Source organism: Oratosquilla oratoria, chromosome 23 (genome assembly GCF_046742065.1).
Source record: "Oratosquilla oratoria isolate Oo_2021 chromosome 23, ASM4674206v1, whole genome shotgun sequence".
NCBI classification, from domain to species: Eukaryota; Metazoa; Arthropoda; class Malacostraca; order Stomatopoda; family Squillidae; genus Oratosquilla; species Oratosquilla oratoria.
Genome location: NC_134799.1, coordinates 20,513,584 through 20,538,696, shown reverse-complemented (window position 1 = coordinate 20,538,696; position 25,113 = coordinate 20,513,584). Strand labels below are relative to the sequence as shown.

The 25,113-nt window shown below is 39.7% G+C and overlaps 1 protein-coding gene across 1 annotated transcript in view; it reads left to right on the top strand.

Moving 5' to 3' along the window:
* Positions 1-25,113, top strand: part of LOC143037732 (uncharacterized) — an 82,724-nt gene that overhangs the window by 23,457 nt on the left and 34,154 nt on the right. Inside the window, exons 3-4 of the mRNA XM_076206279.1 lie at positions 12,774-12,908; positions 22,392-22,622. Coding sequence (XP_076062394.1) covers positions 12,774-12,908; positions 22,392-22,622 — 366 coding nt within the window. The remainder of the gene's footprint in view (positions 1-12,773; positions 12,909-22,391; positions 22,623-25,113) is intronic.

Below are 25,113 nucleotides of genomic sequence, written 5' to 3'. Positions count from 1 at the left end.
TCAAAGCAACATCACCCCCCCGAGGCCCAGTACTTTGATGTAGTGGGGGGGCTTCCGTGTAGTAAGGACGGATTGAGCTGTGCCAGCCAGGTGCAACCATACTGGAGAGGTCAGCCCCGAGCTACCAGACAAAAACTGAGCCAAAAGTCTTTTTGTTGATGACCCTAGCTTGGCATTGATTATGGACTGGAATACTCGTGGGATTTGTCGCCCTCATCCTGTGACAGTTGTTTTGGGATGAGGTTTTTGGGGTAGTGAATAGATAGGGGGTCCCTCACCCTTTTCCTTTGTGAATTCCCCTATCCCTATCCTTCATATTTGCTGCCCTACTCTCCTTTTCACCATCTCTATTCTCTATACAGGTAAACGTCGACTTACGATGGCATTAGGTTTCGATAGAGCCATCGTAAGACGATTTCATCGTAAGACGATTTCATCGTAAGTCGATCCCCAATTTGTGTATCACTCTGTTCCGTGGTCACTGTACCTAGCCTACCTGTATATTAACCACCAGAGATACTGAATATAGCCTATTAAACATGTACAGTAGTTTATTTAATTATTTTTATCCTTTTTACCATATTCAAACACTATAATATGTATTTTCAGTACGGAACTTAAATCTCGCGGGCAGCAGCCAATGCCAGCCGTACGACGTGACGTAATAATACTCGCATCATAAAATATAGTCACCGCTTATATCGATCGTTCTCTCTTTCACCCGCGAATTTTGAAAACCACAGAGAATGGGATTCAAGGCACATTTGAGAGAATGTAAAAACACAGGGGCGACTACAATAAATATAATCAAGACGCCGATATGGCAGCATCGCGAATCCACTTGCTCCTCATGACGCCTACGTGTGCGGCACCGTATGGAAGGGGTTAAATTATCATATCGTCGTCGTCGTCGTCGTCATCGTAAAGTCGAACAATCGTAAGTCGCGGCCATCGTAAGTCGACGTTTACCTGTACTTTTTAAGGAAGGTTCTGGTATCTTGGTGCCTTCCAAACTACATGTCTGAACCCAGTCAAGTGGGGATGTATACCGCGAGGTCACTACTCCCAGCAAGGGCCGAAAGCTCACCGACTGGGGAATGCATGTTTGTGAGGTAGGTACTAGACTGCTGACTTCCTTTCTCCCTATCCAGTACACATGCAGAGTGATTATGCCGGACCCATCCTAAATGGGACAAAACAAAAGAGGACAAACCCCGGGTTGTCAAAGTCTCTAACTCATCTCCGAGGCCCTGCATGTGTAAATAGTCGTTTCTGGAACTTCCCGACTCTGCAGATACTTTTCTTTTATTGCTTGAGGCATCGGGCAACTGCAGTATCTTCCTTCTATGCGCTGATTTTTTCTTTCTTAATATATGGTGCGGCCTCATAGATATACACGATGATAGCGGCTGATGAAACAGAATGTTCTAAACCTCCACCACTACCTGATCCTCCTCCTAAACCCCCCGATCCCTCTCCTAATATTGCCAATCCTAATGTTGACAATATTGACTCAACAAAAATAAAAACCCCAGTTGACGACTCCGGCTTGAAAAAGGACTTCGGTAAAATCAATCAATCAAATGCTGCCCCTAATAGTCATAGAATCTTGCATTTACAATATGTCTCTCTTGATAAGAGTTATACAGACTTATATGAAAAGTTCCGTAAATTTGGACAAATTAAAGAGATCAGAGTTAAACTAACTGACAACTTTAAAGCTTGGCTAGTGTGGATCTCATTTCTTTCTAATCAGGATGCAGCTGCTGCCTGCTTGGATTATAATAATTGTAATGAGAATGAATCTTCAGCCCAACTTGTTGGTAGAGTGCCACCTAACTTGGATATCTTTTATCCAGAAAAGCCGGTAGAGGAAAGGAAGGAAAGTGTGCAGAGACCTCCCAACCCAGCTAAGTGGCTCATTATCACTCTTGAATCGAGTTTAGAAGATTCTTGAAGAGTCACCTTGGCTGTGGTAATTTGAATAACTCCCAGGTATCACGATTTGGAAGAAATTCCTTCTTAATTCATGTAAAATCTTATGAACAAGCTGCCATGGTGCTCAACTTGAAACAGAAATCGGACATTAAGGAAGTTAAACCCTACTACACCTTTAGTTATGCCAAAGGGGTAATTTTTAATAGAGATCTGTATGACTTTGATGAAGAAGAGATTTTAGAAATGTGCCCAACTAATGTTTGGAAGGTTGCTAAAATCCCTTGTTCTTCTATGATTATCCTAAGTTTTTGTGGTGAAGATTACCTCATTATGTAGAGATAGAAAAAGAAATTGTTTATGTGAAGCAGTTTAAGCCCCGTCCCCCTCAGTGCTTTAACTGCTATGGTTTTGGCCATCCTTCCCGCAGATGTGCAAGGGACAAAATGTGTTTGATATGTGCTCAGCCTGAACATGGGGATTGTTTCCGCCCAACAGTTTGTATAAATTGTAAAGAAGAGCATGATGCCAGAAATAAGAACTGTGTAATTTATAAGAAGGAACAGGAAATACTACTAAAAGCTCATGCAGAACATATAAGCGTAGGATATGCTAAAAGACTATTAAGTAATTCCAAAAGATACAGTGATGTTGTTAAAACAAATAGTAAAGTGGATCAGCCAACAGTAGAAGGCAATAGAAATAAAAATGTCAATATGAATGGTTCTGTTAACACTGAACCCAAGCCTCAGTGTAAAAATGTAACTATGAAACCTAATGGTCTTTCTTCTTCTCAAGTAGGAATTTCTAGTACTTCTGAAGCCTCCTGTGCGGAGGTTTCCTCACCCCTTGTTGAAGGGGTGTCCCCTGCCCCATCTGGAGGGGCACCTAAGGTTTCTATTGTAGAAACCTCACAGGCTTCTTGTAATGAAGCCCCCTCTCAGGCAATCTCTCTTCCAGACTTGGGGGATTCCCCAGTAGAGGGATTGTTGACTAGTGTGCCTCGCTCGGTAGAGGTGCACAGAAGCAATGAGGATCAAGGAAATGCTGAACCCAAGCCTCAGCGTGAAAGAGTCACTACTAGACCAAATCGGTCTTCCCCACAAGTTGGAAATTGTAGTACTCGCCAACCCTACTCTGCGGAGGTTCTCCCATCCCCATTTGAGGGAATGCCTCCTGCCCCATCTAGAGGGGCACCTAAAGTTCTCATTGCTGGGACCCCACAGGGTTCTTCTAATAAAGCCTCCTCTCAATCAGTCAAACTTCCAAACTCGAGGGGCTCCCCAATAAAGGGATCACGGACTGTTGTGCCTCACTCAGTCGAGGCACACAGAAGCGAAGCTATGGAGTCTGAAGCTGTGCGCAGTAAAAGACTCCACAGTCCACCCTCATCTCCATCTTCTTCCCCAAATCGCGATAAACAATCTAAAAGAAACTAATAACCCGGACTCTACATCGTTGGTTGGACCATCGTCAGAGAGGAGGATGCCACCCGCGAAAGCAAAGAAATTAGAAAAGAACCCACCTTGTAAACCCTCTCTCTCCCAGACTTCTCTTACCAGACCAGTAGACCCCAAAAAGAAAAAGAAAACAGTATAATGTCCATAATTCAATGGAATATGCAAGGTTTTAATTCTCATCGAGAGCAGGTTGGGATTCTCTTTAAAGAACATGATGTGTCTGTTTTTTGTCTGCAAGAAACTATGCTTGGCAATTTATCCCCTAATGTTGGACTTAATTATAAATTTTACAGATCTCCTCCTATGATTGGGGGCCGTGTAAACCGTGTAAACCGTGTAAACCACAGAAGTGTCCAGCTACATTCGGTGTTGCAGGCTTGTGCAGTACAAATCTTTACCACTAAATGGATCACTTTATGTTCTTTATATTTGGAACCTGAACTGGAAGATCGACTCGTAGACATATATAACCACCCCCGTCAGTTTGAGTTAAATGACCTACAATCTTTGGTTGACCAGCTCCCTGAGCCTTTTATTCTAATGGGTGACTTTAACGCCAAGCATCCTCTATGGGGTGAATCAAGGTGTGACCCCTGGGGCAATATAATTGAAGAATTTATTGATAGTAACGATGTCATTTTGATGAATGACTGTTCCAAAACTAGGTTTGATGTCTTTCACAACTCAAGTTCTGCTATAGACCTAACTATTTGTTCATCATCCTTAGGATTAGACTACAGTTGGTCAATAGATGAAGAATTACATGGTAGCGACCTGGCCTATCCATATCAAATATTTAAAGAACACTCCCTCCTGTTGCTTACCTAAATGAAAGACAGGAGAGGCTAATTGGGAATTATTTAGGAGATCCACAGAGATTAATTATAAGACTAGTGATTTTGGTAGTAACTGTGATGCATATGACTACCTGGTAGACATGATACTCTCTGGTGCTTTCTCTTCCATTCCTAGGACAGCTGGTAAACCTCAACGCCCAGTAGTCCCCTGGTGGAGCGATGAATGTGCTATAAGCAGAAAGATTACAAGAACTTGCTATAAGAGATATCGGAGATACCCTTGTTTAGTCAATAAGATAACGTACAGAAGAGCTCGAGCAAAGCAGAAGAAAATCTTCAAGAAAGCAAGGAGGGAATCCTTCATTAAATATATTAGCGAATTGAAATATGACTCTTCCCCTACCTTAGTATGGAATAGGATTCGAAAATTACAAGGAAAGTTTACTCCATCTCCCTTACCCATTCTGAAGATAAATGACTCTTTTTTTTATCAGATACAAGAGAAGTAGCAGAGGCTTTTGGAAGACATTATGCTGATATTTCAAGCCCATTACATTATTCAGATGATTTCAGAAGAATTAGAGCCAAGACCACGATTATTCCTCCTACCAATACGAACTCGGAGGCATATAATCTTCTCTTCACCTTGGATGAAATGGATCATGCTTTATCTCTATCCTCCCCAACCTCTCCTGGAGAGGATGACATTCTTTATTCCATGGTTGGTCACTTATCCATATCGTCGAAGAAATTCCTTTTAAATGTGCTGAACAAATTTTGGTCTTCTGGATCTTCTCCTAAATCTTGGAAGACTTCAATCATCATAGGAATCTTAAAGGCAAGAAAAGACCCTCATGACCCACAAAGTTACAGACCTATTGCTCTCACAAGCTGCATTTGTAAGATCTATGAAAGAATGGTTAATACGCGTTTAGTTTGGTTTTTGGAATCTAAAAATCTGCTATCTAACAGACAGTTTGGATTTAGAAGAAATAAGTGCACTCTGGACCCCTTACTTTTTATCGCTCGTGAGATTGAGAATGCCTTCGCAATTGAGAACTCTAGCATTGGTGTGTTTTTTGACTTGAAAAATGCCTACGATACTACCCGGCGGGGAGGCATTCTGAAGCAAGTTGCAGAGTGGGGTATCAGGGGTAATATGTTCAATTGTTTAAAGGACTTCTTATCTGACCGTTATCTAAAAGTCCGAGTGGGCTCTTCTTTCTCTTGTGCATATCTTCAAGAGGAAGGGATTCCCCAAGGAAGTGTTCTGAGTCCTACATTCTTCAGCATAGCCATTAATAGTTTATTAGAACAAGTTCCCACAGGAGTTCATGGATTGGCTTATGCTGATGACTTCGCTATTGTGTGCAGCAAATCGACAACATTAGAAACGGGCCAAAAGATTCAAGAGGTTATTAACTTAGCAACAGCATGGGCTAATTGCAGGGGCTTCAGATTCTCTGCTGAAAAAACCAAAGCCATAAGGTTTTCCAGACTAAGACGCAAGGAAGAAATACCAACACTATTCTTAGAGGGTGTCATATTACCGTATGAAGATGAAGTAAAATACTTGGGTCTGGTATTGGATAAAAGGTTGACATTCACAAATCACATAAACGAGGTTGTATACACTGTCAAACAGCGACTTAATATACTAAAAGTAGTGTCTCGTTTCAACTGGGGAGCAGATCGTGTAACTTTAATAAGGCTTTACCAAACATTGTGCCTTAGCAAAATGGATTACGGATGTCAAATTTATGGATCGGCATGTAAAAGTTCACTGAAGAAGCTTGATATAGTCCACAATATGGCTTTACGGATCTGTTCGGGAGCCTATAGAACATCTCCAGTGGATAGCTTGTATGTGGACGCAGGAATCCCTCCTCTGTATATTCGCAGGGAGGAATTAAGCCTCAGATATATATCTCGTGTCTTGACATCCAAACAGAATCCAAACTTCAAATTTGTAAAGCAGCCGGTAGATAGAGCTCCAAGGCAAAGTACTCTGTCGAAACCTTTAGAAGTGAGATGTGAAGTTGGGACAGAGAAGGTAGGACTTGTTCCTAACACAATTGCTGAGATCACGCCTCCCAAATTCCCTCCTTGGAACCGATACCCCACTGAAATATGTCCTCTTAAAAAGAAGAAAAACAGAACTGCTGTAGAGCTAAAAAGCAAATTTTTAGAACATTTATCAGTACATACTGATGCAATTTTTATTTATACAGATGGATCAAAATCCCAAGACGGTGTTGGTTGTGCTGTTGTAACTGATAGCACAGTTTTAAAGAGAAAGTTGCCTGATTTTAGCTCTGTTTTTACTGCTGAACTGCTGGCAGTCAGCAACGCCCTGAAGTTTGTTTTTAATTCTGTTCCGTGTGGTAGGAACGTTGTTATTTTTATGGATTCCATGAGTGTTCTATCCTCTGTAAATAATTTGTTGCCTCATAATTTTTTAGTGCAAGAAATACAGGAATGGCTGATTCTCATAAACAACAGAAAGAAGATAAAAGTAAACTTTTGCTGGGTGCCGTCCCATGTGGGTGTCACTGGAAATGAAAAGGCCGATGCTGCAGCCAAAGCCGCCACTAGGCTCACCCATATAGCAGACCGAAAAGTCCCACATACGGACTTGAAACAAGTGATCCATTGTTATACAATGAAGAAGTGGCAAGAGCAATGGACAAGGCTGGACGGCAGTTATAAATTAAAAGAAATTCATCCCTTAGTGAACCCTTGGAAGTGTCCTCCTTTGGACAGAAGGTCAAGCATTGTCTTGACAAGACTGAGAATTGGCCATTCCTACATTACACATAAATTTTTAATGGCAAGTGGGGCAGAAAGGCTGGCCCCCCAATGTCCCACTTGCCAAGTAGTTTTGACAATAAGACACATTTTAGTTCAGTGCCCTGCATTCTCTAATAAGCGCAGGGCAAATTTTTTAACAGGTTTATCTTTTAAAGAAATTTTAGGGGAGGAAGCTTGTGTGAAGAACGTTTTAAAGTTTTTAAAAGACAAATTTATTTTATTAAATTTAAAATTGTGTGTGAATGCTTGTGAGTGTATGTTGTTGAAGTGTGTTCGTGAATGTCTATTGTTTTAATTGTTTTACTTGAATTTTATTTTTATTTTATTTTTTGAACTAAAAGATAAATATGCGCTGAATGGCCTACCGGCTCCGGCGCTTGGCCTTCGAGCCAAAAACTCCATAAATCAATCAATCAAAGCAACATCATATAACTGTATTCTTTGATATAGAGAAGACATATAACACTGCATGGAGACATGGAATTCTTAAGACCATTCATGATTGTGGTCTGCAAGGAGAATTACTCCTATATATTAGGGCATTTTTATTCCATAGATATTTTAAAGTAAAAATTGATAATACTCTATCAGATAAAAGATGCCAAGAAAAAGGTGTTCCACAAGGGAGTATACTTAGTGTAACACTTTTTGCTTTAACAATAAATGGGGTAGCAAATATTATATCAGATAACATATTAAGCACATTTGTAGATGACCTCTCAATATCATTTGCTGCTACCTGTATACCTGTAGCAGAAATGAAACTACATCTTGTTATCAATAAGATTGTCAACTGGGCAGAAAAACAAGGATTTAGAATATCAACCAGCAAAACAATCATTATACACTTTTGCTGCATTAGAGGGATGCACCCAGACCCAGACCTTTATATGACAATAGAATACCTTGTGTTGAAGAGACTAGATTCCTAGGTCTTGTATTTGATAAAAAGCTTACTTGGATCCCCCCATCTGAAACATATTAAAACCAAATGTCAAGAGGCTTTAAAATTTTTAAAAGTTTTATCAAGTACAAACTGGGGATCAGATCCACAGACAATTTTAAGAATACATAAATCTCTGATTATTGCCAAATTACAATATGGATGTAAAATTTATTCTTCTGCATCAACCAAACATCTAAAGATCCTAGATTCAGTACGCCACAATGGCATACGTTTGGCAACAGGTGCTTTTCAATCTTCCCCCATCCCGAGTTTACTAATTGATGCTGGAGAGATTCCACTTGAACTATACTGACAGTCATCTATCATCCGGTATTGGTTTAGTACACAGAGACTCCCTGAATCAAGAGCATTTAAACCAAAGAAATTGTTTTAATAACTTTTATGAAAATCATCCAAGATATCCTAGACCTTATAGTTTTAGAATAAGAAAAATACTTGAGACTATAAATATCACAAAAAATCAGATCTGCTCGTTTAAACTACCAGTTACCCCAACATGGAAGTTACCCATAATTCAATTTTGTAGATATTTTAAAGGTTTTAAAAAAGATGAATCAGGTGCAGAAATTAGAGGACTGTTTTTAGAACATGTTACTGAACATTTGGATTCCACATTTGTTTTTACAGATGGTTCAAAAACAGATGCTGGCATCGGATATGGAGTTTTTAGTGATAATTTTAGCTGCAGAGGAGCACTACCAATTGCAGCATCAAATTTTACAGCAGAGCTATATGGAATTTTAACCGGTTTAGAACACATTATAACTCTACAGACATCCAACTTCACAATCTTTTGTGATTCAAACTGTGCATTACAAGCCCTAGAATTCTTCAATGGCGATAATCCACTAACAATGAAAGTTTCACAGTGAGTGTTTCTATTACAATGTAGAGGGATCACAATATCTTTTTGGTGGGTTCCAGCACATAAATATACATGAAAATTAAAAAGCTGACCAACTAGCAGTCGGCAGCAACCAGTTTGATCCCTAGAAGGTGCGCAATACCAAATAGAGACATCTTTCCTAGCATCTCAAATATCATCCATAAGCCATGGAAACAACAGTGGAGTGAAGTGGGACTTAACAAAATGAAAGAGATCACCACAAATATACACCCCTGGAAATGTGAATTTATGCCAAGGAAATGGGAAGTAATTATATGCTGTCTCCGCATATGATATTCAAGGCTGACCCATGGGTATCTTATTAGTGGAAATCAACCTTACTGTGAAGATTGTTTAATCCCCATGACTATTAAACATTTGCTGGTTGAATGCCCTAGTCACAGAGAACTGAGAGAGCATCACTTCCCAAATAAGAAAGAGAGAGATGGTAACTATAATTTGGCCAAGATATTGGGAAAAAAAACTGCAGTATGATTATGAGGAAGTCATTAAATTTTTAAAAGAAGTTAACCTACTTGATAAAATTTAGTAACAAATACAAGTTAATGTTGAAATATAATCCCACCACTATCATTTCATTGGTTTTGCTCCTACATATATGTATATATCTATTTACTCAATCTTCTCAAATCCTTCCAGACCAACACTATAAGGGCCTGGTTAGATCCTTTGGGCTGGTAGATGTGTTTGAAGAATATTTTTATAAATAGGACAAAAACTGGCCCCAGTCTTTTCCCTACTCCCTGTGACACCTAAGGGGAAGGGCCAGGTTCAAAAACTAGAGTTCTGCTTAAAGAATGATTATTTCCTTCAAAAGAAACAAAACAAATAAGATGGAAGAATAATCAAAACCAAATAGTTTTAACTCTATTCAGATTTTAACATAATTTAACACCATATGTATATAAGCTTTATACTGTACTATTTAATAACTAATACCTGATACTGAATTTAGCTTAATTAATATTTACTTTCATCTATACATAGTAAATTACTATTATTATTATTGTTTATAACCAAAATTTAACCTAAGAATTTAACAATATGCCATCCATGACCTTGGCAGTTAAGACACCAGATAACCTTTAATCAATCAATCAAATCCCATTTCTGACTCCATTTCCAAACCTTGCTCAGGTCTCCCTGTAGTGATTTGCAATCTGTTTCGGTTTTTACTTTCCTAAAAAATTTAGCATCATCTGCAAAGAAGCTCATGTAACATTCCACATCATCATCCATGTCATTCACATAAATAGCAAACATTATTGGAGCCAATACAGATCCTTGCAGAACTCCACTAATCACCTTCATCCAACCTGAATATTTTTCTCTGAGTACTCCTCTCATCTTTCTATATTCAGGAAGTTCTTCATACAGTTTAGTAAGTTGCCCTTATATCCCTCCTATGTTTTCCAATCTTTTAAATAATTTTTTGTGTGGTACCTTGTCGAAGGCTTTTTGTAAGTCCAAGAAAGCAGAATCAGGCCATCCATCCCTTTCTTGTATTATATTTATTAGTCTTGAGTAAAAACAGATTAAATTTGTGGTACATGATCTTCCCTGTCTGAACCCAAATTGTCTTGGGCTTATTATATTTTTCTTCCAGGTAGTTTACCCATCTATTCTTGATAACTTTCTCACAAATTTTGGCTACATTGCTTGTTAGGGAGACCAGTCTATAATTAGTTGGTTCCTCTTGTTTCCTCCTTTATATATTGATACAATGTTGGCATTTTTCCAGTCCTTTGGTATTTTTCCTTCTTTGAGTGAGCAACTTATTATGTTATATATTTTGTCCATTAGTTTTTCTTTGCATCCTTTTAGTATCCAGTTTGCATTCTGTCTGGACTGTGCAATTTCCTAACATCAAGGTTTGTTAATTACTCCATTATTTCTTTTTATGTTATTACTATTTCCCTCATGGGGTGAGATTGCACTTCGTTTCCTTCATCCCAATGCTGTACTTTTTCTCTAGTGAAAACAGACTTAAAGTGATCATTCGTGACTTCAGCCATTTTTTAGATCTTCTATGTATTCTGTATTTCCTTGGTGTAGTTTCACCATTTCCTGTTTATTTTTAAGTTTACCATTCACATATCTATAGAATAGTTTGGGTTGCTTTTTTTATTTTTCTATAGTGTCTTTTTCATAGTTCCTTTTTTCCTCTCTTTGCACTTCTACATACTTATTTCTATAGTGTATATATATTTGCCATTTTCCAGTTTTCTTTTTAGCTTTTCTCCATCTTTTTAAGCTTTGTCTCTTGTATCTCTCTCCTCATTGCCCCCCCATGGCCAAGTACTTTGATGTAGTGGGGGGAGCTTGCGTGTAGCAAGGATGGGCTGAGCTGTGCCAGCTAGGTGCAACCATAGTGGAGAGGTCAGCCCTAAACTGCCAGACAAAATCTGAGCCAATGAACTTTTGTTGACGACCCTAGCTTGTCTTTGACTATGGATTGGAATGCTCATAGGATTTGCTGCCCTTACCCTATGACAGTTGTTTTAAGATGAGGTTCTTGGGGTAGTGAATTCTCCTATCCCAGTCCTTCATATTTGCTACCCTGCTCTCCTTTTTTACCATCTTTCTCTAATACTTGTTAAGGAAGGTTCTGGTATCTTGGTGCCTCCCAAGCTACATGTCTGAACCCAGTCAAGTGGGGATGCATACCGCAAGGTCACTACTCCCTGCGAGGGCCGAAAACTCACCGACTGGGGAATGCATGTTTGCGAGGTAGGTACTACGCTGCTGACTTCCTTTCTCTGTATCCAGTGCACATGCAGAGTGACTACACCGGCCCCATCCTAAATGGGACAAAACTAAAGAGGACAAACTTCCAGGTTGACAAAGTCTCTAACTCACCTGTGAGGCCCTGCATGTGTAAATACAGGTAAACGTCGACTTACGATGGCATTAGGTTTCGATAGAGCCATCGTAAGACGATCTCATCGTAAGTCGATCCCCACTCTGTTCCGTGGTCACTGTACCTAGCCTACCTGTATATTAACCACCAGAGATACTGAATATAGCCTATTAAACATGTACAGTAGTTTATTTAATTATTTTTATCCTTTTTACCATATTCAAACACTATAATATGTATTTTCAGTACGGACTTAAATCTCGCGGGCAGCAGCCAATGCCAGCCGTACGACGTGACGTAATAATACTCGCATCATAAAATATAGTCACCGCTTATATCGATCGTTCTCTCTTTCACCCGCGAATTTTGAAAACCACAGAGAATGAATCATTTGAATGTAAAAACACAGGGGCGACTACAATAAATATAATCAAGACGCCTACGTGTGCGGCACCGTATGGAAGGGGTTAAATTATCATGTCGTCGTCGTCGTCGTCATCGTTAACCTGTAGTCGTTTCTGGAACTTCCCGACTCTGTAGAGACTTTTCTTTTATTGCTTGAGGCATCAGGCCACTGCAGTATCTTCAATGTATTTTTTTCTCTCTTGATGTATGGTGTAGCCCTATAAATAAATATGATCATGGTGGCTGCTCTGACTGTAAATTCTAAACCTCCACCACTACCTGATCCTCCTCCTAAACCTCCCGATCCCTCTCCTAATATTGCTGATTCTAATGTTGACAATGTTGGCTTGGCAAAAGTAAAACTCGCAGTTGTTGACTCCGGCTTGAAAAAGGATTTCGGTAATGATACTGCGACTTCATTGAATCGTGGTAGTGGACCTTTTAATTTTGTCTCCACAATTCCCATTACTGTACTACATGTTTACCATTGTTATTAATAAAAGATAAATGTAGAATGTTGATAATAAAATTAGAAATTTTTGAGACATGAAATACATTTTGGTGAGTATATAGATGAATTGGATATTTGTGATAAATACTTGTGTATCTTCATGGATAAAAATTGTTTCAGAATGCCAAATGGAAAATAAAGTGAAGATGTACAACTACAGTGTTCTGCCGTTTTCCTTGACTGCATATCATTTCAGCAACTGGATGATCAACAAGACATCCTTCAACCTCAGCTTTCCAACTCCTGGATGGTCACGTAAGTTGGATGATGTTTCACTCTGTCTGCAAAGGCTGTACTAACCTGACCCGAAAGTCAAACTGAGATTTGCTAGCTGATTTTAGCCCACCCAGCAGCTGGTTGATTATTCTGAGGCTTTCAGATGCATTTGTTTGGTTCATGGAGCAAACTTAGGTTCCATAATGGACAATCCTTCCTTCTCTGTGGACATTGAAACTACCTGTTGATAGTGGAAAACAAAAATCGCGTATTCCATTCAGCTATGCAGTTAAAACTTCTATATCCTTTTTGATTTATGCAGTTATTTCTATGTATCTATCAACTGTATTTGCTAGCATAAAAGACATACCCCCATATAAGATACACCCATATTTCATAAGGATATTTTGTGGAAAAAATAGTTTCATTGTGCAACTAATGAGAGACATTTTAAAGTGGTTTTGTAGAAAAAATGTATGATTCTGTACCTGAAATACAATATTGTGACAGATGCAGGGCAGTATTTTGATACATTTAAAAATAAAAAAAATGCATTTTATACCTCGGTAAATATGGTATATACCAGTGGTTCCCAAACTGGGGGAAATTTGAAGCTACCAGGGGGGAAATAATTACACTACCTACTAACTAAAAAGATCTCAAGATGGATTTTCTCATGTCAGAGAGAGAGAGAGATAGAGAAAATGCCTGTTGTAGATGGGCGGCGCTGTTTCTACCAGGTTTGGTTCACATTCAAACATGAGCTCTGAAGGGAGGGTGGGGGATGGGTACAGGAGTACACTCATAGGCTCACACTGCATTATGAATAGTCAGTTAGCTGGGAGCATCTGACACACATACCCAGCCTATATTGATTCAGTGTCTTATGCTTGTTTTCTGTATAAGTACAAGGTATGTGAATAATATAATTTTAATAGTGAGTTTGTTAACTGGATAATATGATATCAAAATTCATGGATCTATTTTTATGCTCTGGCTGAGATTGTTAATACTCGAGAGATGTTTTATTAAAGTACAGGTAGTCCTCACTTTACGCGCTAGATGCGTTCCAAAAGGCAGCGCGTAATGTGAATTTCGCGTAATGTGAGGAATTAAACTCACTACTTTGCTGTTACAAGTGTTTCCAATACCATAATCCTTCCTGCAGCTGAGCCACGAGCTAAGCATATAACCTCTGACCTGCCTTGTTGTTGTTGATTTACCACCACATATGGGATCACGGGTTAATTGGCCTTTACGCCTTGATAAGTAGCGTCCCTCTGCTGATCTGCACGCTGTTGTTGTTGTTGTAGCGGCAGCTTATTGCGATTCAAGGATGAATAAATTTCTTTCAAGTTTTTTTCTACATTCATTTTTATTTTACTTTTATGAAAATAAAATTACCCTTGGACAATGAAAAAAATCATGGGTCAGGAAACCATCCCGCAAGCTGAGATGTTGCTCTCACACGTTTCCATACTGACAACAACACAACACTCACCGCTCGCTGTGTACTATTGTAGATTCCTAACTAGGCTTCACCCCCTGACGTGTCACTGCGCGCTATATCGGACTCGGTGTGTGTGTGTGATGTTTGTGGTGAGGCAGGGGCGGCAGGGTCATCGGGAGCGTCCATCTCCGATTCGGTGCCTGTCTCCGATTCGCTGGTTAGCTGACTTGGTGTGCGTTGTCGGAAGAAGTTTGTGATCGGCTGTTGTTTTGTCTTTTGTTGTTTTTCTTTTAACATAGCATTATAGCAAGCCATGTTCTCCATCACACGTCGTATGATGGTGCTGCTCCTCTCGACATTAGGATCATTCTCCTCTATGACCCTCATTGCATGCATCAACGAGTCCATACACTCAGACAAGTTGGCAGCTGTGAGGGCTCGCTGTGGTCCTGGTGATGCTGCTGCTGCTGCTGCTTCCTCTTTCTCCTCCATCATTTTCACTCTCTCTTTCTCGATGTCAAACAAATCTTCATTGGAGAGCTCTTGTGTGTGAGACTGAAGCAAGTTGTCGATGTCCTCCTCTTCCAAATCCTCGAAGCCAACTTGCTGTGCTAGACGCAGACTTTTAACGTTGGCCTTGGCTACATTGTCGTCTATGCTGTATCCTTTGAAGTCGTGGACGAATTGAGGACACAATTTTTTCCAGACTCCATTGCAGCATGATGTTGGCACTTCACTCCACGAATCCTTGATGAAGGTTAGAGCATCTTTTACCGTGAACTGCCGCCAATAATCACGGACTGAGATGTTTTGTTGCTCCGTCACTTTCACAAGGTTCGCCAATGTTGAACGTAGATAATACGCCTTGAATGTCGAGATTATCCCTTGGTCACAAGGCTGGATGAGCGAGGTCGTGTTTGGCGGTAAAAACACGATCTTGATGTTGTTGCTGATATCGGCCAGGTATGCTGGGTGACTTGGCGCGTTGTCCACAATCAACAAGATCTTGAAGGGGATGTTTTCTTTGTTGCAGTACACCTCCAGCTCCCTGTGCAGTTTATTCTTGAAATAATCGCCAAACACTGTCCCAGTCATCCAGCCCTTCGAGTTGGCGTACCAGTACACTGGCAGAAAGGCCTTGTCGTAACCCTGGCCAAAAAAAAAGAAACGTAAGATTTTATACGGTCTAAAAAATTCATTCGCACAATCTTTTGCATAGAAAATGGTAACATGGAATAAGGTTAGTTTTACAACTCTTACCTTGAGGGCTCGAGGATTCTCTGAGTGATACACAAGTGCTGGCTTGAGTTTGTAGTCGCCCTCTGCATTGGCCCCCAACAGCAGCGTTAAGCGGTCCTTAGATGCCTTGAATCCGGGGGCAGAAGCTTCCTCTTTGGAGATGTAGGTGCGGTTGGGTAGTTTCTTCCAATAGAGGCCGGTTTCGTCGATGTTGAACACTTGCTTTGATGAATAATTCCCGTCTTCTATAATTTTCTTGAGCTCTTCTGGGAATTCGGCTGCAGCTCGAGCATCAGCTGAAGAAGCTTCCCCAACCAACTTCAAATTATGAAAACTGTGCCTTTTTTGAAATTTATTAAACCACCCGTTGCTGGCAGAAAAAGGCTTCTTGTCCCCTTCAATGCTGTCATAAATAGACAGCGCCTTCACCTTTAATCAGCGCCAAGCTAACCGGCACACGAGTCTTATTTTGATGCTCAATCCAAGTTGCAAGCATCTTCTCCATCCTTTCCATCTCCATAGGGCGAGAATATGATGACTTGTTAGCTTGTAGAGGCGTTCCTGATTTGGCAGCTTCACGAATCTTGGTGGAGTTTTGTTTTATGGTCCTCACCGTAGACTCGCTGAGGCCCATTGCCGCCACAATCACATTGTTTCTCTGCCCTTTATCTAACCTGTCCAGAACTTCCAGCTTTTGCTCCAATGTCAATGTCTTCCTTGCTTTCTTCTGCCTACCATCACAGGCTGGAAATGTCGCTGGGCGCTTGGGAGCCATGGTAAACAAGAACACTGATGATTTGATGAACACAGAGATGCTGACACAACGAAGCGTTGGTAAACAATGAGCTTGGTGGCGAGAGGGATGCGGAGGCTGGAATCAGCTAGCGTCACCTAGCGGCTGCCTTACGGAACTAAATCGCAGCCCGCGTATTTTAACTTTCCGGATTTCGCGTTACTCTGAGGAATTTGTGTAATGTGAGGAATACCCCCTAGTTTTGGACACCGCTTTAATGTGAAATCGCATAATGTGAACCCGCGTAAAACGAGGATTACCTGTACTATTCTTCAAAAGTTTGTATGTTTTTGAGAGGTTTATTTATTTATTTATTTATTTTATATTTGGGAGGGGGAGAAATAGAAAATTTTATTATTTCTATACAGAATTACGATGTGCCTATGTTTATTTTTCTTCTCCCAAATTGATAGGCCTTGTTTTATGCCTAATTTCAGATGTCACAGAAAAGAAGATTGTATCAAGATAGTTATTTGGACTATGAGTTCACTTATCTTGTCAAGGATGGTGCAAACATCCCTCAGTGTGTTGTGTGTTTGAAAACCTTCTCTAATAGCATCATGAAACCTTTCCAACTGAAGCAGCATCTGGCAAATGCTCATCCACAGTTGAAAGATAAGAATCATAGATTTTTTGGGGTAAAGTTATCCAGTTTGAAGAGGATGAAGATAGATGGATCTGGGACGTATCAGCAAACCAACATCAGCATAGTGAAGGCTTCATATGTGATTGCCCTTCAGGTGGCCAAGGCAAAGAAACCCCACATGATTGGTGAAAGCCTTTTGAAACCATGTATCATTGACAGTGTGAGGCTTGTGTTAGGAGAGCAGACATCACAGAAGATGAAACGGATCTCCTTGTCCAACAACACCATCAAGAACAGAATTGCCGAAATGTCTGAAAACATTAAGGAAAATGTGGTGTCAAAGTTAATGTCATCGCCCTTTTTTTCCCTTCAAATTGATGAGTCTACGGATGTCACCAACATTGCACAACTGCTTGCTTTTTGCTGCTACATAACTGACAAGGGAATCAAGGAGGAGTTTCTTTTTTGCTGGCCATTAGAGATGACAACAAAGGCAGTTGATGTAATGGCACTAGTTGTAGATTTCTTTGAAGAGTCGGGACTGAATTGGAACAAACTGGAAGGGGTTTGCACAGATGGTGGCCTTAATATGCTTGGTTCACGATCAGGATTCATTACTCTTGTGAAGCAGAACAGCCTGGTTTAAAAGGAACACGCTCCAATGAATCCATAGAGAAGCTCTCGCCTCAAAGACAGTTTCAAGGAACCTTCATGATGCTTTGACTGTCATCATAAACATTGTTAACTATGTGAAAGGATCAGCCTTGAACACTCGCCTCTTTGGCGAACTCTGCTGGGACATGGATGCTAACCACACTGCTCTTTTATTTCACACACAAGTGTGATGGCTTTCAAAAGGGAACATGCTGGCGTGAGTCTTTGAACTGTGGGAAGAAATAAAGTTGTTTTTGAGTTACAGCAACAAGGTGGACCTGCTGTCTGCCTTCAACAAGGAAGGATTTATAGCACAAATGGCTTATCTTGCTGATATTTTTGAAACTGAATGAACTAAATAAGAAATTACAGGGACAAAGGAGCAACGTGATTGTGCACATGCACACCATCAATGCTTTCATGGCTAAACTACAACTTTGGAAAAAACAAATGAAAAAAGGAAATACAGCATTCTTTCAGTGAGTGACATACTTGGTGAGAAAGACATCAAGGACCCATTGAAGGAGAAAATCATCACCTTGACCATTTGGGGGATGAGTTCAAGCAGTATTTTCCTGGTATCAACACTGAAGTCATTTCAATGAGACTGACAAGGAACCCATTTATATGTCAGGTGGATTATGTCCCTGGGGACATGCAAAATGAGTTCTTGGAGCTCAAACATGACTCTTCTGCCAAGGATGAGTTTCATGCACAAGATCTTGAAGAATTCTGGATTAATATGCGTGGAGCATACCCACAACTGAGCACCAACGCATTGAAAATTCTCATTCTGTTTTCCACTATCTACCTTTGTGAGTCAGGATTTTCTACTTTACTCACAATCAAGCCCAAAGCATGAAATCGACTTGAGGTGGAATATGACATACATTGCGCGCTTGCCAAAACTAACCCTGATATTGATACACTGGTGCACAAGAAGCAGCCTCACCCTTCTCACTAATTTAATTCTAAAGTAGAAGAGCAAACAAAAGTCCTTTCATTTGTTACTAACTGCTCTCTATGACTATGTGGTTAGTTGTTACTAACTGCTCTCTATGGCTATGCAGTTAGTTGTTACTAACCACTCTCTATTGACTTCACTCTGTAACTATATGTTTATCAGTATATTTGTACATTTGAAAAATACCGTATTTGACAGCATATAGCACGCACTTTTTTCCAAAATTTTGGCTCAAAAAATCTACCTGCATCTTATACATAGTAGATAAAGCTTGAGACCTCCTGTGGGCCTACACTAATCTTCTCTCTGACGCTTACTAACCCAGGTTACGTTCAGTACTTTTACCTATCCTAAACACTATGCATCTTTATTTTATTGCTGGTATTATTGTATTATTACCGGTGCTTTAATATGAATTTGTAAAAATGAAAGCAATCTAATCTGAAATGCTATGACTTCCATTTATAAACATCAGCTGATCGGCACTCTGACTTACTGGTAATACAATCTATTGGCGAGGAATAAAACTACGGTATGATCGTTGCTAGCGCTACCTGGTGTGTGACCCAGTGCTGTATGACCTACGACATTTTGATTTAATTAGCAAATTTGTATGACTTTTTAGTCCATATGTACAACATTTTCAATGAATTGTTAATTTTCTAATGATTGTGCAACATTTGGAAGCCTCATTGTACAATTGCCTGTACAGGTACTCCTCGTTTAAAGACAACAATTGGGACCAGCGCGCCGTCGTTAACTGAATTGGTCGTTAAGCGAAAGTGTATACATATACGTACATGTACTGTATGTACAATGTCCAGCAATACATGTATCTTTATTTTCGTGTATTTTCCCTCTTTTATACAGTACATTAAAGCTTTATTTACTGTTTATTTACAGTGGTTAGGTTCCTAAAATTACCGTATATGACCAAATCCGCGTATGCTGACATTCCATATTGAATACCGGGGTATTTTTTTAGTTTCGACCATGGGCGCAATATAGCAATAGAAAATTAATTATTAATTTTGTAAATTAAAATGTATCAACGTAATATGCAATTTTGTGGGCGGAAATGAAAGTAAAAAATACCATGCTACAAGAAAATATGCTAATGAATGAAGTCGGTAGCATAGGCTCGGGACGCCATCTTGTCGTCTGCCAACGTCTCTTACGAGGACGAGCCGGATGACATTTAATTTGCAGGTAATGATTTATTAAACACAGGTTAGGTTAGTTTAGTTTAGGTTAGACGAATTAATTTATCATCCTTTCATTTCTTCGACATCAGCATCTATCATAACAAACATGGTGTACCATTTGTCCGACATGACTTCGTTACTTACGAAATCTGTTTTAGCATTTTTTTTTTTTTTCATTTCCGCTCACAAAATTGCATATTGGGTTCATACATTATAATTTACAAAATTAATAATTAATTTTCTATCGTTATATTGCGCCCATGGTCGAAACTAAAAATTTACCACTACCGGTATACACTGTACCCCAGGTAGTTTTTGCAGCTTGCAGGATGGTAATGTAGACCTAAGCTTCAGAACACTTTACCTCACAGCTAATATCCACCATACAAGTTCATTTATAACATCATACAAATTTGCCTCAGCCAACTTGATTATCGTACACGACGTCGTAACTTCGGGAGATTGACGTTAAACGATGTCATAAAGCCCGTCATTACTCCGAGTTGTCGTTAACCAAGTAGGTCGAGGAGTACCTGTACTGCCAAATTTCTTTTGTACAGCTATGTTTCTGCTTGTGTAATGTACAGCTAGACTGTTTTCAACAATATATGCTTAAATACACTAAAAACTTTTTCTCTTGAGTCTGACCTGTTGAAGTTGGGGTGCGTCTTATATGCCGTCAAATACAGTAAATTAGCAAATAGTCACAGTGTGTTTTAACTACTCTTTCCCTCATACACATGAAAGGGGAAATCTGGATGGTTGAACTGGGTGCAGGGGGAAATGACAGAAAAAAGTTTGGGAACCACTGGTATATACCAAATGCTTCTCCCTCCTAATAAGTGAGGTAGCCAGCCAATGCATGCACCCACCCTGACCCATCCCACTCCCATCCCTCAGCCAATTGTTTCTCTTTCATCTTAATTCCTCATGGATGAAAGGTCATCCTGTTTCCCGCATAATGTCCGGGTCAGAATTAATGCAGGAACATGGATAAAATTTATAGATTCATTGTTATTATTATTGTTGCTGTCATATTATTTTCATTATTTTGCCACCAGATGGCAGATTGACCCCAATCTGAAAGGCATCTAATTCAATTGATGTATTGATTGAAACCCATGGTTACACGAGGATATTGTTTGATATTTGCCATGAGATCTATGAAATACTCCACAGTACTGAAGGGGAGTCTAGCATTGATCTGTCCCCCCACCCTGGCCACTGCCAATATGTATACATGGATTTTTTATTATTGTCATTTGCTCATTCTTTTATTATTATATATTTTTTATTTTGTGTTGTGTTTTTATTCTTTTTATCATTTGTACTTCTTTTTGCTAAGAGGAGACTGTATGAAGGAGTGATTGTGCCAACAGCACTGTATGGGGCAGAAACATGGAACATAAGAGAGGAAGAGAGAAGGAGTTTGAATGTGTTTGAGATGAGGTGTCTGAGAAGTATGATGTGGGTTACTAGGCTGGATAGAGTGAGAAATGAGGAGGTGAGGAGGGGAACACGGGTGGAAAGGGAGTTAGGAGATAGGGTTGATGAAAGAGTATTAGGATGGTTTGGACACATGGAAAGAATGAGTAAAGAAAGACTAGTAAAATAGGTGTGGAAGGCAGAGATGAAAGGAGTGAATATGAGGGGACGTCCTAGGATGAGAAGGATGGATTGGGTAAAAAAAAAAAGGCTTTGGGAAAGAGGGGAATGTCTGTTGAGGAAGGACGAGAGAGGACAAAAGATAGGGGTGAATGGGGAATGTTTGCATATGGATGATGCTGTGATGCATGAGGTGGAATGGGGGGGGATGGGGGGTGAGGTAGTATGTGTGAGCAAAATTTGACGCAGCCCGAAAGGATTTCTCCCCGTCTTCTCCTTTTATGCATGGGGGGATGGAGAGGGGGGGTCGCCGATTTAATGATGCGGCCTTGTGGATGTGCTGTGACTTGCGACACTGTCTCTGACCCAGGGCAGTGGACAAGGTGCAGGGATGACCCGTCATCCAGGAGGTGCAAAGATAAGAGGGAGGGTGGAGGGGAGTGGAGTGTATTTAGGGATGGCATGGGTGGGAATGATTTTATGCCTTTTTCTTTTTGGCTATCTTCCTTGAAAGGGGGAAAAAGCCTTGGTATATGTATGTATGTACTGGCATTAATAACAATAACAACACCAATAATAATAATAAACTGACATAATTCATGAATTAATAGTTTGGTTTTGGGGTCTATAGAAAATCTTAAACTTTACTAGGGGGTTGATGAGCTAAAATGTTTAGGAACCCCTGATTTAGATAAACACCTAAGCAATATGATGTAATGTGTGCCATGTATCTATTTTTATTTATTTGCATTTATTTATTATTATTTATTTATAATTATTTATCTGTTTATTTTTAATCTATTTTTTATTTCTTACAGATCATTGTTATTTTTCTGTTTGTTTATTATTTATCAATACCTATTATTTTGTATATTTATTTGCCTTTTTCTGAATTCACCCTAGTTATGGACCAAAAGGTCTCCTGAGAGCATGGTCTTCCTTTGTAATATTTTGTAATGCATATATATGTATATAGTATATTTATATGTGTATTTATTAGAATTAGGTTTTTCTACTTGAATACAGACTTAAAGTTCCAGTATCACCACCAAGATCCACATGTTGCACACAATACTGTTTGCCGTAATTTTGAACTGAATTTGAAGCCTACTACCTCAATATCAGACACACTCTTCTGGGACTGCGACTTTTCTGATGAAACCAACTACCACAATAATTGCTACAAGCTTGTCCTCATGGATTCTGAAGGATATGGTGGGGAATACAGGTTTCGAGTCCCCGATGTGAAGCGCATAGGTAGGCAAAAAAAAAAAAAAAAGGTTGAATTTTTCGTGTCTTTCTGCTACTCAGAATGTTTCATTTTGGTATGTGGCAGGTATCTTCTTTACATCAGTATCCTTTGCAAAATCATTTCTTTACTCCCTCACAGTGGCAGTTCATGTATAGGTACTGCAGAACTGTAGCACCCCTATTTTCACTTGATATTATAAATAACATTCAATATAATTAGTCTTTTTTCTTTTTATTCTTTCTTTTTACTTGTACATTACATAATCCTTACACTTGATGTCAGTGGTCATCCAGTTCAAGAAAAAAAAATCCTTGTACGGAACTTCATTCTTGACAGCTTCAGCGAGGCAGTATTTGGCTGTTTTGTTTTATGTTATTTATTTTCGTGGTTTGCGGGGCTGGTGCTTTCCTGGACCTCAATCCTCCTATAGGTGGTCCAGCACAGTTCATACATGAACGCAGGAAACAGTGTGTACGGTATGCCACTACACTGTAGTGACACTACCTGGAGGAAACTGAGGTCACCCCAGAAGGGTCAAAGGTGAGCAGTGGTTGGGGGGCCATTACTCAGAATGGATGCCCTTGCTAACCTCTGCACCATGCCCAGGATTTGATCACAAGCCTGAAGTCTCCATGAGCTTACCGGATATACTCACTATCACAGAGCCGTGGCCAACCCCTTCTTGGTTGTCATGCGTATGTGGACATGTCACATATGTATAAGGAGTATAAGAAGCTGAGAGAGGAGTGGGAGGGAGTGAAGGATAGTAGAACTAGGAGTGGAGGAGGAATGGGGATGGCTCATGGAGGGAGTCATTAGGTGTGCAAAGATGGTGGGTGGAACAAGGTGGGCAGGAGGAAACAGAAGGAAGAGTAGTGAGTGGTGGGATGAGGAAGCAAAGAAGGGTGTAGAAGAGAAGAAGCAGGCATTCATAGATTGGCCACAAATTAGGACGAGGGAATTGTATGAGAGATACAAAGTAAAGAGAATGGAAGTTAAGCATAAGATAAAGGAAGCAAAGAGGAGAGCAGATGTGAAATTCGGTAGGAGTATGACAGAAAATTTTGAAAGTAATAAAAAGATGTTTTGGAAAGAAATTAAAAGAGGAAGAAGAAGTGAATCAAGTAGAGAAGAAAAGGTAAAAGGTGCAGATGGAGAGATGATAATGGAAGAGAAGGCAGTGAGAGGAAGGTGGGCAGAGTATTTTATGGAGTTGCTAAATGTGAAGGAGGATAGGGAGGGAAAGGTAGTTGCAATGGGAAGTGCTAAGAAAATGAGTAATGAGTGAGAAAAATGGAGGAGAAATAGGGAAAGATGAAGTGAAAGCAGCTGTTAAGATGATGAAAGCAGGTAAGGCACCTGGGTTGGATGGATGCCATGCAGAATGTCTGAAGAAAGGAGGTACAGTTATAGTGGACTGGCTGGTGAGGTTATTTAATGTTTGTTTAAGAGAGGGTAGAGTGCCGGAGGACTGGAGGAGTGCCTGTATCATTCCATTTTACAAGGGAAAGGGGGACAAGTGTGAGTGTAGTAGTTTCAGAGGGATCAGCTTGTTGAGTGTAGTTGGGAAGGCTTATGGGAGGGTCTTGATTGAGAGGATTAGGAGAGGAACAGAGGGAGTAATTGGTGAGGAAGAGTGTGGTTTTAGGACAAGTAGAGGTTGTGTAGATCAGAATTTTGTGGTAAGACAGATATGTGAGAAAGCTATAGGAAAACGTAAGGATATTTTTTGGGCTTTTATGGATTTGGAAAAGGCTTACGACAGGGTAGACTGGAAGACACTATGGGAGGTATTGCAGATATATGGGATAGGAGGAAAGCTGTTAAGGGCAGTCAAGAGTTTATATGAGAGTAGTAGAGCTTGTGTTAGGATTAGAAATGGAGAGAGTGAATGGTTTGAAAAAAGAAAAACAATATAGGCCACTAAAAGTAAAACTTAGGTCACAAATGATAGCAGAGGAAGTACTATTCAGAACAGCAAAACTAGCAAGTAGTGAACACAAAAATGTATGGATAAAAAAGAAATGAGCGATAAAGAAAAAGAAAAGGAGCTTAGAAATGAAGCGAATAAAAAAAAAATGAAAAAAGAACTGAGACTGAAAAGAATTATTTTTTTTTGGAAAGTGGTGGATCTGAGACAGAAAATGGTATATCAGGAAAAAGGAAACAAAACAGACAGAAAAAGACAAGAAGGAAGAAAATTAAAATTAGCCTATACCAACATAGATGGAATGATCTCAGGACTGAATGAACTAAATGACTACCTGGCATCAGAAAAACCAGACATAATGGGAATAGTAGAAACTAAACTAAAAGGTAATCTACCACCAAACACTGTGGGACAAGGTCTATACAACTGCTGGATGAAGAATAGAAAGGAAAAACAAGGAGGGGGAGTATTATTTCTGACCAGGAAAGACTTAAATGTGACAAAGTTAACAGAAGGAAAAACAATGTAGAATCAATTATGATAAAAGTTGAAAACAACCATATGAA